This window comes from Python bivittatus, unplaced genomic scaffold (assembly GCF_059951505.1).
Source record: "Python bivittatus isolate LINGU-HERP-01145 unplaced genomic scaffold, Pbiv_v1 ctg000210_np1212, whole genome shotgun sequence".
Classification (NCBI taxonomy): Eukaryota; Metazoa; Chordata; class Lepidosauria; order Squamata; family Pythonidae; genus Python; species Python bivittatus.
In genome coordinates this window covers 6,450,273-6,463,766 of record NW_028277053.1, presented here as the reverse complement: position 1 = coordinate 6,463,766, position 13,494 = coordinate 6,450,273, and the positions used below count along the sequence as shown (strand labels likewise).

The following is a 13,494-nucleotide window of genomic DNA, read 5'->3' as shown; positions in this document are numbered from 1 at the left end:
GAGTAGGCAAACTTCTGGGGCACATCCAGAACTGTCAAAGTCTGTAGTGGGCATTCTCACAAGGGTGTCTTACCAGTTTCCAGGCTGAGCGACAGACCCTCCATTTTCAGGGAATGCAAGCTACGGAGTTCAGCTTTCTAGTGCCTGTTTCCTGGGGTTCTTGTGAACAAGTCTGAGCAAAGTGGGAAGCGGCAGGCGTCAACCGTGTCCTCCTTCTAAGGACACTTTGGCAGGAAATTTTTAGAATTCAGAAAGCCTCTTGGCAAGCTCCAGGCAAAGCTTTGCTCCATTCACACACACACCAGCTTTCCTGGGCTCCTCCAGCTTCTTTAAGACAAACTGCTCCAGCCCAGGAAACCCCCTTGCAAAGGGCACCCTTTTCCATGTCGCCATCCCAGCTCTCTGGAGGAACAAGACCTTGACTTTCCTCCCTCTCTAACCACACTTCAGTTGTCAGTCCAGGCAGGGAATAAGGGTGAAACCAGGTGCCTAGTGTGTTTTACTACAGCTTGAAGATACAGAATGACTTTAGGGACAGTGTCACGATTCATAATGAGGGAAACACAAAAAAACAAATCTTAACCAGACATTTTGGACATGACATCTGGACCCCCTTCCTCCCCCCCGCCCTTAATGCAAAGAATATATTACAATTTGCACTTGCTAAACACCATTGGCAACTCACTCATGTATTTCTAAGAAAACTTGATTCTCTTGGTGGTTCCAGCAAAGTTGGAATTTGGGATACAGGGAGGCCAGTCCACTTTCTACACCATCCCAGACCCATCAGAAGCCATCTTGATGACTGTTTCAAGCAGCCTCACTGACACCACATGGAAAACCCAGAGCATGTGATCCACCTGGCTCATCCTGAAGCTTCCTCAGCTCCAGCTGGGGCGGCGTGGACCGTGGTCAGCAGGCAATCCAAGGGGCTCCTGGACTGAGGCTTTTGCTGGCTGAATTGCTGCCTCCCAAGACCTCTGCGGAGGAGCAGAAGGCGCTCCCCCACCCTTCTTCCCAACTAAGGTCCCCAGAACCTCTGGCTTAGAGGGCCTTCACACCTCCTCTCTGCTCAGCTCGTCTGGGTCCGGGTCCAGGTCCCACAGTCCCCATGGCCTCCCCTCTCTCGCCTCTGACTGGGGCATCGCCCGCTGCTCTTCTCTCTCGGCCAGGGCCTCCTCCAACCGTCCCTGCTCCGGCCCCACTTCTTCCTCGCTCACTGCCAGGAGCTCCCCCCAAGAGGTGAAGCCCTGCAGGCTCCCTTCTTCAGTGTTGAGCAGTTCCTTCCCAGAGGGCTGGTCGGTGACCTGGTCCTCGTAGAAGCAGCTTGCTGAAGAGGTCAAGGATTCTGTGGGGCCTTTACCGGCGGCCGTACTGGACGGGCTGCTGCCGTCTGCAAGATAAACGTAAGGAAGACTGTCACAAGCAGCTTGGGCAAATCCCTGGCAACCACGCCAACGCCCAGAATCCCAGTACAGCAGCTGTCTGCGCAGCACCTTCAGCCAGAAAGGATCAAAGTACTGAGTTGCCGTGGCAGGGAAGGTCCACTGCACTCTGGCACAAGCAGCCTGGCTTCCTGCCACTGTACTGGCTGCCCCCCAAGTGCCCACAGGTGCAAAACATGCCCCCTGCTGGAATCCTGGCAATGTTGCAAACCCGTCAGTTCCCTGAGCCAGCCACTGCCCACTGGGTTAGGGTTAGGGTTAGCACCACCCAAGCAGGCCCATCTCTCAGTCTGGATTTCCTGTCACCACAAAGCCTTCCCCTTCCATCCTCCAGCATCCTTTTGGCAGCTACGGCTACAACCACCCACTTCCTGGGTGGTCCAATTGCCTGGGCATCAAGGCATCCCTCGGCCTAGGGAATCCAAGGGGACAAGGGCTTTAAGGGCTTGCAGTAGCTGGCACCATCTCCCTCCTGACTAAAATGCGGGAGTGGTTTGGCTTGATGATGCCCCAGGGAGTCTGGGTTGCTTGTCTGCCCCTCCTGCCAAAGGCCTTGCCAGAACCTGAGCTGGCCTTGCTCTCGCTTTCCGATAGGCTGCCCATGCAGCAGTCCGAGAACCCCTCTAGGGGGAGATGGCGGAAAGGGGCTATTCTACCACTGCTGCAACCAACATTATTCAGTGTCATAATTTAGGATGCATGGAATTTATTTTGACTCTCCACAAGTTTATTTATTTTTATTTATCAAATTTATATGGCCGCCCATCTCACAACAAGTGACTCTGGGTGGCGTACAATTAAAATTAAAATTAAAATTAAAATTAAAATTAAAATTAAAATTAAAATTAAAATTAAAATTAAAATTAATAACTATCCTTCAGCAGACTGCTGTGACTTTCTTAAAATATATCTGTGATTTTTGCCATTTTCAGTGCAGGTACTCTTGCATTATCAAAATCTGGGCAGGTAAACAAAGATTCTTGGAGCATTTGCCTCCTTGGTCCAGCTGGCTCAAAGTATCTTGCTGCCAGCCAGAACAAAGGTGATACCTCAGTGGCCCTAGATCAATAACAAAAGTATTGTGGGAATACTAGAAATGGTTTAATTGATCCAATCAATTAACCTGCAGGAGATTAAATTTAATCCAAAGCAATCCCAAAGCTAACTCCACCCAGCCAGTCGTATCGTAAAACATGCATCCCAAACCTTTCTCAGTGAAACACAGCCACAGCCACAGCCACTCCAGCAAAGACCATGGGTGGGTTGCTAATAGCTAAGCCATGTCTATCACTGCCTGCCTGAGTAGCATGAAGGTGTTAGGGGTGTCCTATCACCTTGCCAGGAGTCTCTTGCCAGAAGGGCTCATGGGATCAGAGATTTTCCAGGAAAAATGGATAGGGCTGTGTGAGCTGCCAGAACTTGGGTGAGGAGATCCAACTGCATCGGTAGCCAGCTGGCAGAGGGTCAGTGAGGTGCTGCAGCCACAACCTTTCTGCAAGGAACTCAAAGAAGCCCTGGCGAGATCCAGACCATGGTTCAACAGATTGGCCCAGAGAAACCTCCCCAGGGGAGGACATTCATTTCCCTGAGGGCAGAGTAGTGCTTGGCTGAGCAAGAGATTCGATCTCTGCCTCAGTCTCAACCACCAGCCTTGGCCGTGATGAATCAATATTCAGGGAGATTCTCTGGGGGTTTCAACCACCCACTTTATTCTCTGGCTTTTGTAGTGAGTCTGGGCACCACTCATTTGGGGGGCAGATTTCTTCCAGTTGTGCTCTGGGTCTGAGAACACTTCAGCATTCTCTTGATCTTTCAACCATGTTGAAAGGGGAACACTATTTTCCCCTTCATCAATTAATTCATGCCAGTGAATGACTGTTTTATTATGAATGGCAGGATTTCATAGTTTATATAAGAGATAAGCATCCTGGCAACAGCTTATATAAAAAACTATGGATACATTAAAATGTGCCAATGTGTAAATTCAAGAATGTGTAAATTCTTGAAATTTAAATCAATTTAATTTTTAATTTAAATTTAAATTTAAATTTAAATTAATTTAATTATTCATGCCAGTTTTGTTGTTGCTTTTTTCTTGAACAGTAATTTGCCCGTGTCTCAAGGTAATCTTCTGAAGCCCAACTAGCACCACGTTTATTTTGTTTAAACAGTTCCAGCTTTCCTGTTTAAAAAAACAGTGGAGTACCTACTTAGTGCAACTCAAACACATTTCTAAGACCTTCTAGAAACAACCAAAAGAGAAAAGGAAAGAAAGAGCAACTTATATATTGATGCATTATTTTTACATTAGTATGGTTAGTATTAGTGGTAGTATTAGTAGTATTACTATTCTTGAACAACAGCAGCATCATTCTTGGCAGTGAAGCCTTCCTGCTGCAAGCAACCCAGGTGTTGGTACTTTCAAAACTATTCAGCCGGGCCACTTTCATGCAGCAAAAAACCCTCCAAAATGCAACCTGTGGGGTGGGGGTGGAGGGACCCCCGCTGCAGCATCAGCCAGCTCTTCTCTGGGACCCCAAACAGGACTGAGAAGGAAAACCCCTCCCTAAAAAAGGACCGTTTCTGCTCCCTCGCAGAAAGCAGCAGACAAGCCGGGGAGCCACCTCCCAGGGGCCTCATCCTGCTCAGTTGTTTACTCGCCTTATGTGGCTGCCCGACTCACAAATCGCAACTCTGCGTGGCTAAAATCGCATTGAGGCCAGTACAGAAACAAACACACAACATGGCCACGGCCACGGCCATGGCCAGCCAACCATCATCCCATTTCCAATTATTTCAGACAGGCTCGGCCACTGCCCCAGACCAATGGCCAGGAGGTCTGGGCTGGGCAAAGAAGCCGATTGCTCCCCTAGGCACTGGAGGCCTTTGTCCTCCTCAGGTGGTGGAGGTACAAAGCACCCTGTACCCAGCCATGGCAGGGGTGTGAGGTGCGCAGCAGCTATTTGTGAAGGGGTTCTGCTACTGTGAATTCCTTGCTGGAAGCTCAGGGCTGGTGGGAAGCCCCCTGCCATGCAGGGGGCTCCCTGGCAGCCCCTTCAGGGAAAGGCTTAAGGTCTTCAAATAGGCCTATTGAGTTGCACTCAGAATAATGCTAGCTGTTTCACCAAATGTTAATTGCACAGATTGTCACACCTTGGGTGCCCCACAGATGGGAAGGTGGGGGGAGTATACAGATATGAATCAGGGGTTGCTCCCTCCACAGTGGTTTGTGAGTCTGGTCTGGAGGTTCACATAACGGGGTGCACACCATTACACTCCCCGATGCTCCACCTGCCGTTCCAGGGGTGTATTTTTATGCTGGTCTTAGCACTGTAGTTTTAGCTGACTCCCCAGCCCACAATATTGCTCAGCCACAGAAACCAACAAGATCTTTTGGTAGTTGGCTCAGAAATTAGATTATGTACAGTGTCCTGGGATTGACCTGCATTTTCCAATTAACACCTGGAAGAGAGGCTGCTTAGACAAGCTAGCCCTACCAATTTACTCTTGCCAGCTGTGAGATAACAAACTTCCAGCTCTAGCCCCAATGAGATCATTATTCCCCTCTATTTCCCAGGGCCTGCCAGATACTTAATCCTCATTAATATCTAACCTCTCTTTGCTGATGCCTAAACTGAGCAACTCCAGGGGTGGAGAGGAAAAGAGATTGCAGGACTGTAAAACTTGCCCAACAAAAGCAACCCCTTGGTGGGTTGAATTCTGGAGACCGCCTTTGCTGTTTGGGCTCACAGGCCCCTGGGGCTGTAAGTAATTAATGGGGGCAATTTAAATAAGCATGACACTGTTTGTTTCAGTCCTGGCACCTCTTTTAATGTCCTCCTCCTTCGGTATCCATCAGCCAGCAATACAAGAATTTCAGAAAACATACCGTATTTCTGATTTTTTTACTTGTTTTATACAACGCCTATAAGCTGTCTTAAAAGTAGTACAATGGCATGATACTAACAGAAACCAAGCCAAATAAATCTGCCACCCCTTTACTGCTTCAGTTTCAGAAAACCTAAACCTGAAATCAAAAGCGCCCAGCCAAGAGGCCCCCTCCCCTCTGTCCCTGCGGGTACCTGCGAGGGGCTTCAGCTGGGAGTCGTGGCAGCTCCTGGACAGAGCCGTCAGGAAATCGCTGACCTGGCGAAGCGAGAGGCAATTGTGCAGCGTCTCCAAGGGGTAGATGCTGGGCACCATGGAGCAGCCTTCGAACCCTGCAGATCAGAAAGCCCCACCCAGCAGCGTCAGTGCCAGGGAGCCTTGCCCACACTGCCTGCTGCCGCTCTGGTCACCCCAAACCCTTTCTGAGCCTCTCAGGCGGAACACAGGGACCCCCGTGTCCCCACCACAAAGACCAAAGCAAAACAGAAGCAGGACTGATGACTTATCTTCCTCTGTTTGCAGCACAAGGAGCGAGAACAGCAGCTTCTTCAAGTGAATGCTGTCCAGGCTCGTCCACTTAGGAGGCTGACCAGGCCCCACAGTAGCTGGCACTTGAGATGCCGCTGCTGCAGCCTAAAGCTCTTGGTGAACCCACAAAGCAGATGCACAGCAGCTCAGAAAAGCTCCTCTTCTGCAGATGACCCAAGGACTTCTCCTGTGCTGTGCAAGAGCCAGTGTCTCCTTCACAGAATTCCAGGAGGGTCCAAATGACATTGTTTAACATCTGTGGTATTTCTATTGCTTCATGACATTTTTTCCAGTATTTTTCTGCAGAAAATCTGCTCAGGAGGTTAACACTGGAAGTGTAGCACAATTTGGGGAGAATCAAGAAAGAAACACTGAGCTAATAATATGAGCAACTACCTTGGGGAAGGCTGGTGTGGGTCTTCCGGGCTGTGTGGCCGTGGTCTTGAAGTCTTGTTTCCTAATGTTTCGCCAGCACCTGTGACCGGCATCTTCAGAGTGCAGGAGCACAGACAGGAGCAGTTATCTCTGTGCCCAGGGTGAAGTGACCCTTCTGTGGGTATTTATAGAGATCTTGGGGGGGGGGGGGTGTGGGGGGGGTTGGGTTACTGAGTGGCTGCTTGTTTTGGAGTCAGCATCTGTGTGTATTTTCCTGGGGATTAGGCAGGGTTTTTTCTTCTACTGAATTGTTAACGAGGGGCTGCTGGGGGTGATTAGCAAGTTCATTGTGTGAACTGTTCACGTCCTGGTGGTTGAGCTGAGTTCGTTGACCTTTTGCAGGCTGTATTTTTCAGGATTGGTAGCCAGGTTTTGTTGATTTTTAGACTCTCCTCTTTTTTATTGAAGCTATGCTGGTGTTTGTGAATCTCAATGGCTTCCCGGTATAGCCTGGTATAGTGGCTGTTGGTGTTGTCCAGTATCTCTGTGTTTTCAAATAGGATTTTGTGTCCAGTGTGCTTGAGAGCATGTTCAGCTAATGCAGATTTTTCTGGTTGCTGTAGTCTGCAGTGTCTTTCATGTTCTTTTATCCTGGTATGGATGCTGCGTTTTGTGGTCCCGATGTATACTTGTCCGCAACTGCATGGTATGCGGTATACTCCTGCAGCGGTGAGGGGATCCCTTTTGTCTTTTGCTGATTTTAGCACTTCTTGTACTTTTCTGGTGGGTCTGAAGATTGTTTGGAAATTGTGTTTTTCCATCAGTTTTCCCATGCGGTCTGTGACCCCTTTGATATAGGGCAGAAATACTTTATTGGTGGGTGGCTGTTTTTCTTCTTCAGTCGCATGTTGCTTTCTTGGTTTGATGGCTCTTTTTATTTCATTCTTGGAGTAGCCATTCGCTTGTAGGACCCAATTAAGGTGGTTAAGTTCAGAGTTTAGGAATTGGGTTTCGCAGATCCGATTGGCACGATCCCTGAGGGTTTTGATAATGCCTCTTTTCTGACGTGGGTGGTGGTTGGAGTTTTTGTGTAGGTACCGGTCTGTGTGGGTGGGTTTTCTGTAGACTTTGTGTCCTAATTTGAGGTCTGGTTTGCGTATGACCAACGTGTCTAGAAATGGAATTTGGCTGTCCACTTCTTTTTCCATGGTGAATTGTATATTGGGGTGGACGCTGTTTAGGTGGTTCAGGAACTTCTCTAGGTCTTCTTCATCCTGACTCCAAATTGCGAAGGTGTCATCCACAAATCGGAACCAGACTGTTGGGGTAACGGGTGCGGTTTCTAAAGCCCGTTTTTCAAAATGTTCCATGTAGAAATTTGCTACGACTGGGCTCAGGGGGCTTCCCATGGCGACACCGTCCATCTGTTCATAGTACTCATTATCCCATAGGCAGTAACTGGTTGTTAGGCAGTGCTGAAATAAGGCTGTGATGTCTTCTGGGAAGATCTGTTTGATGAGTGCCAGGGTGTCCCTCACTGGTACCTTGGTGAACAGGGAGACCACGTCAAAGCTGACCAGTTTGTCTGTGGGGTTGAGTTTCAGGGTGCTGATTTTCTCGATGAAATGTCCTGAGTCTCTGATATGGGCTGGAGTCTGTCCCACGTGGGTCTGTAGAAGGGTGGCCAGATGTTTGGATAATTCATATGTCGGGGAGCCAATGGCGCTTACGATGGGTCTGAGTGGGATCGAGTCTTTATGGATTTTGGGGAGTCCGTATAGTCTGGGTGTAAGGGCTTCTGTCTTGCATATGTGTTGAAGTGCGTTGGGGTGAAGGGAGGAGTTCCTCGTCAGGGTGTTGGTTTGTTTCATGATTTTGCTGGTCGGATCCCGTTTTAGTTTTCTGTATGTGGTGGGGTCTAGTAGTTCTCTAACTTTGTATTCATCTGTTTTCATAATTACCGTGGCGTTGCCCTTGTCAGCCGGCAGGATGATGATATCGGGGTCCGAATTGAGGGTTTCTATGGCATTTCTCTCTTTCCTCGTTATGTTGCTGGTGGGGGGCTTTGCTCTCCATAGGATCCTTGCTATCTCACCCCTTATTTCCTCTGCTTCCTCTTCAGGGCAGTGGCGGATGGCTGATTCCACATTGGCGATGATATCTTCCACAGGAATTCTGGGGGGTGTGATTGCGAAGTTTCCTCCCTTGGTTAGGATGGCGGTTTCTTCTGGCGCGAGTTGGCGTTCCGCCAACAATGCGGGCGGGATCCAGCGCCGGTTTTGGTTGACTGTTTTGGCATTTGTTAAACTTTTGCTTTTGCCTGGTTGTGTGGTCAATGATATCCTTTTCCATTTTCCTGTAGGTTAGGGTGTCAATCTTGTCCCAATCTTCTCATTTTCTGACTGATGCTGATGTGTGTGTCAAATAATTCTTTGTCTGTGATGACAAGCTTTCTGCGGGTTGTGTGTATTCTCTCACGTAGGAGGGCTTGTTCAAGTCGGTCATAAATGCGGTTAGCTTGTGGAGATTTGTGGAGATACCCCCCCCACACCCCCCCCCAAGATCTCTATAAATACCCACAGAAGGGTCACTTCACCCTGGGCACAGAGAGAACTGCTCCTGTCTGTGCTCCTGCACTCTGAAGATGCCGGTCACAGGTGCTGGCGAGACGTTAGGAAACAAGACTTCAAGACCACGGCCACACAGCCCGGAAGACCCACACCAGCCATCGTATGCCGGCCGTGAAAGCCTTCGACAATACCTTGGGGAAGATGGATTACATGTTAGGGTTGCCTCTCTTTATCACCATTTCTTGTAAATCATTTTTCATGAAAAGTGATTGGAAGTATTTTTTAAGGCTGATTTGTGCTCTAGTGGAGCACTAAAAATGAGTTTTTAAACATGATTTTCAAACATGAGTAAACTCACAGCCAGCAGGAGAGTCACCCACCTACTTGCGAATTAGGGGAAAAAGAAACTTGCACTGGCATCAGTTAGGGCCTGTCCTTCCTTTTAATTTGGGTGGGAATTCCTGAAACAAAATGGTTGAGCAGGAAGGCTTTAATGCTCTTCAACTGGTACACAGGAGCATTCTTCAGATCAAGAGCACAAATAAACACACAAAAAGCTGTGAGGGACACTGTTGGCTACTTACACAAACAGGAAACAAGACCACAGGTGAGGGAGGGGGTTGTGAGGGGGTTTATGTGAGGAGAGGTTAAGAAGTTGAATGGGAAATGTGCATTGGGGGGTCGCTCAGAGTCTGTGTTCCCTAAAAAATAAAAACTCTGTTAAGGGGAGGAAATTTCTACTTGTCTTACATCTACCAAAATACAGTACTAAAAACAGCACCAGTTATCGTTGTTTTATGTGGATCCCTTCATTAAGATTGAACTATTAAAATCTGCATTTCGCAAGGGAGAGCCTCTTAACAAAATGTTTTCCCCCTCAACAAGAAAGAGACAAGAGCAGTCTTACATGGACTTGTGCATGGGTTACTGTTGTGGCCCTTCAGGTGCTTTTGCACTATGGCTTCCAGCAGCAAGCCCCACAACGGTGAGAATGCTGAAAGCTGTAGCTCAACCTCTGGAAGGCCCACATCTCACCCTCCCTGCTTTACAAATGGCACATCAGGGTTCCAAGGGAGCTGGAGAGAAGGAGATCTGGGACAGACTGAGGGCTGGACCTGTGGAATCTAACCTTGCCATTCCATTCCATTCCATTCCATTCCATTCCATTCCATTCCATTCCATTCCATGAGAATGGGAAGACCTCTGCTCCCAGTAGTGCAGAGAGAAGCATCACTTGGCCACCCTCACCAAGGCTGCCGCTTGCCCTTCTGGCCACAGAGCTCTTGCCTTAGGCACCACCCCTCCTCAAACGTCCTCAGTACCTGTGACCGGCAGTGGAGAAAAGCCACGTACATGCCGCCAGGCTCAAGTGTAGCTCTGCACCAAATGACTTGGGTAGATACTTCCCCCTCTTGCTTTGGGCAAAGTGGGCCAGCACTGCCCCCTTCCTCCCTGGACTATTGAAAAGCCAGGGTTCTGGGGAAGAAATGGTGAACTGAAGAGCAGAACCGACAACTGCAGCGGAATGAAGCGCCAGCGAAGGGACCAGCTCTTCAGGATTCCTCTCCAGACAAGCAAAGGACTTGGGATTGCCCACAAGTGCTCCAGACAGTTGCTCCTCATAAGACCACAAAACAGCTGTCTCTGGCGGGTTTACAGCTCTGAGAGATGAGGGAACGCCATCTTAGCCCAAACCACAGTCAGCACCTTTATGGACACAGGGTTCGCATACTTCCTTTTCTAATCACCTTTGGTAATTGCTTTTCAGCTATTAGGAACCTTTTGTGATGGACTAGAATGGAGGAAGGGGGGTGAAAACGGTGCTCTCGTCTCCAGAGCAATGCTCTGGAGATAAGCAGAGAAAGCTGGCGCATCCCTAAACATTCCAGAAGATAGTAGAGAGTTGTGCCTGGGAACCGCTGGTCAGTCTGAGAAGATTTCTGTAAACAGGTGCTGGCAAACAGGTGCTTGCTGATTGAACCTGCATGGTCTCCAGGAGTTCTGTGGGCTAGGCCTGACACCTTTGGAACAAGTTTTTTTATAGCACCAGGTGAGTCTCCTTCAATCCTTCACAAAAGAAATTTTAATTACAGATTTAAGGACTTAAACAATTCTTTTTTTTTTTTGAATAAACAGCAAAAGTGTGATTAGAGCATTGATTTTGGAAAGTTACAAACCAACTAAAGGTCCAGATGGATTTGAAATAAGATTTTGAAATTAATTATAAGAATCCTTCCTGTGGGAAAATGCTTTTGTTTTGAATTCTCTTTAAAAAAAAAACATGATAGGATGAGACTTTGAAGGTTGGACACTAGAGGAAACCAGAAGGAACTAAAGATTACAAGGATTAAAGGAAAATAACACTTAAATTCAATTTACTAATAGAATGGAGCAAAATACTTTAACATTGGACATATTGAGGGATATTTGTGAACAATGGGCCCAGAAGATAATTTTAAGAATGTCTGTCATTATGGACAGTTTAGAAGATCTTATGGAAGAGGAGCAAATTTTACCAGACAAGATGGAGACTGATCTGAATGTGGATTTAAAAATGTCAGGCTGACAAGAATGACATGGAAAAAGATGTTAGGCTGGACATATGAAAGAAACCGCCTGATGTCTTAATAATTAAAAGAGGGATATACAAATAACAAACCAAGAGAGTGATCTAGATAATTTTCCTATATTGGATTTACAAAAAAGGCTTGTTAAAGTTCTGTGAAGGATTTTGTGAGAAGGGATAAATAAAAAATGAAAAGAAATCAAGTTCTACAACACTATTTGAAAGGATTAAATATCAAGATTGTTAGAACTAAGCGGAAGGAATATAAAGTTGGCTTATTTGATCAAGGTTAAAATAGATATGTTGCTATCTCTGGTAAACCTTAATGGACTGTCTGTCATTATGGACAGTTTAGAAGATCTTATGGACTGACATCAGGACTGAAATGATGATACTTTATGGATTTATTTATAGATAAGAGATGGGATATGGGAAGAAGAGATCTTTGTTGATTTTAAGAGAAGGCAATAAGTTACTAAAATTGTTTATACTTGTTCTGATGAAGGGGGAGGTCACTTCTTTATATATTTCTTTTCTTTTTCTTTACTATATTCTTACTTTTTTCTTTCTTTTATATTTTTTCTGCATTTTCTATTCTTTTATTCTTTAATTTTTCTTTGTATTAGTTTTTATCTTTTTAACTGTAATCTGTAATAAAATTACTATTAAAAAAAGAGAGAGAGAGAATAGGAAAGCCAACAGCGCAGCTTTGAGAGGTCTTCTGGATGCCAGGGGCAGAAAGCAGGCAAGGCTCAAAGAAGAGATCCTGTCCTGGGGACACCCTCTGCCTGCCAGCCTGTCCTTGATACTCAGCAAGTACACCAACTCCTGCCATGGCTCTTTTATTCCAGAAGAACTGCAGGTGGGGGGAGGCAAAGGAGGCCCTGCCGCCGCCACCCTGTTGCCGCCACCCTGTCGCCTAAGCAAAGTACACAGAGGGACTACCACAGAAAGCAGAAACAGGCTGGGCTGAGGCACAAGGGTGCAGTCAGATGGGGAAAGGCCTCTCCCATCCACATCCTCATCACGGAACAGGCAAAGCAGAGAGAAGAGGAACTTCAAGCGCTTCTGGAGAGATGCCAAGCTGAGGACACACCCTTTTCTTGGCCATCCCAGCAATTTTTGGCCCCCTCCAAGCTTTGCTTGGGCACCACAAAGCAATCTTCCCATGTTAAAAAATCTACTCAGGGTTCCTTGGAGTTCCTTCAACCTGAAACTTCACAGAAGGGTCTCCCCACCCCACAAGGAGTGCAGACTCAGCTGAGCAAAATTGGAGTTGATCCATGTCAGAGCCAGTCGCTGTCAAAGGAAGTCTGTTGATCTTGCAACCAAAGAGCAACCCAGGTGATGACCAGCTAACAACTTCCCTCTTTTTGGCCTAAACTAGAGAAAATCTACAGAAAACTCTCAGAAGCTCTACTTATTACCTTTTACAACATAAAATGCAAGTTTCTGGGTTGTTTATGGCCATTGTGGTGAGATTCAGATACCAACAGTGCAACACTGCTCTAGATTTCATTCCTTTTGCAATCTTTCATCCTCAGTACTTGCAGCAAGCTAAGGTCACCCAATCAGTTATCTCAGGATATCTCCCATCCTTTGAGAGAAGAATTGGCCATATAAGAATTGAGATCTTGGCAAGCTTTGAAACAAGGCCACCTGGAGCTTCCTCCAACTTGAGGATACCATGCGCTGCCTCACAGGGATGTTGGCTGGGCCTCAAACCACATCTGCTGAAGCAATTCTACCAGGTACTTAGAAAGCACTCTCAGAGGGAGCAAACCCTTCTAATACCTCATGAGGAAAGAGGCCGGCTTTCTCAGGCATCTGCAAGCACATTCCTTGGCCTTCTGAGAGTATGACCCAATTTTTACACATAAAAACCAAAAAGTTCGATTGTTATGTCCTTCAGCCATGTTTGAGAGGTTCAGGTAAAAACAATTAATTTTGAAGTATCCAGATCAATATGACAGCTCCAAGACAGAGTGGCATACTTGTGTTGTCTCCCCATTTTGTCATATGCTCCCCTTTCTGTCACAAAATAAAATATGACATGATGAGGAATACAAAAGCTTACAAACAGGACTGAGATTCAGGTATGTGTTTCAAGGGTGATCTCAGA

General features: G+C 46.9%; 1 protein-coding gene across 5 annotated transcripts in view; it reads right to left on the bottom strand.

Annotated features, from left to right (window-relative positions):
- Nucleotides 1-463: 463 nt before the first annotated feature.
- PPIP5K1 (diphosphoinositol pentakisphosphate kinase 1) overlaps nt 464-13,494 on the bottom strand; it is a 39,838-nt gene continuing 26,807 nt past the window's right edge. For 2 of the 5 annotated variants that reach the window (XM_088139329.1, XM_088139328.1), the window contains 2 exons: nt 5,528-5,665; nt 464-1,393 (listed from right to left, as the gene is read on the bottom strand). In XM_088139329.1, coding sequence (XP_087995455.1) covers nt 1,056-1,393; nt 5,528-5,665 — 476 coding nt within the window. In that variant the 3' untranslated portion in view covers nt 464-1,055. Of the gene's footprint in view, nt 1,394-5,527; nt 5,666-9,186; nt 9,268-13,494 lie in introns of those variants that run through there. The other 3 variants (XM_088139327.1, XM_088139331.1, XM_088139330.1) reach the window with 3 other exon arrangements.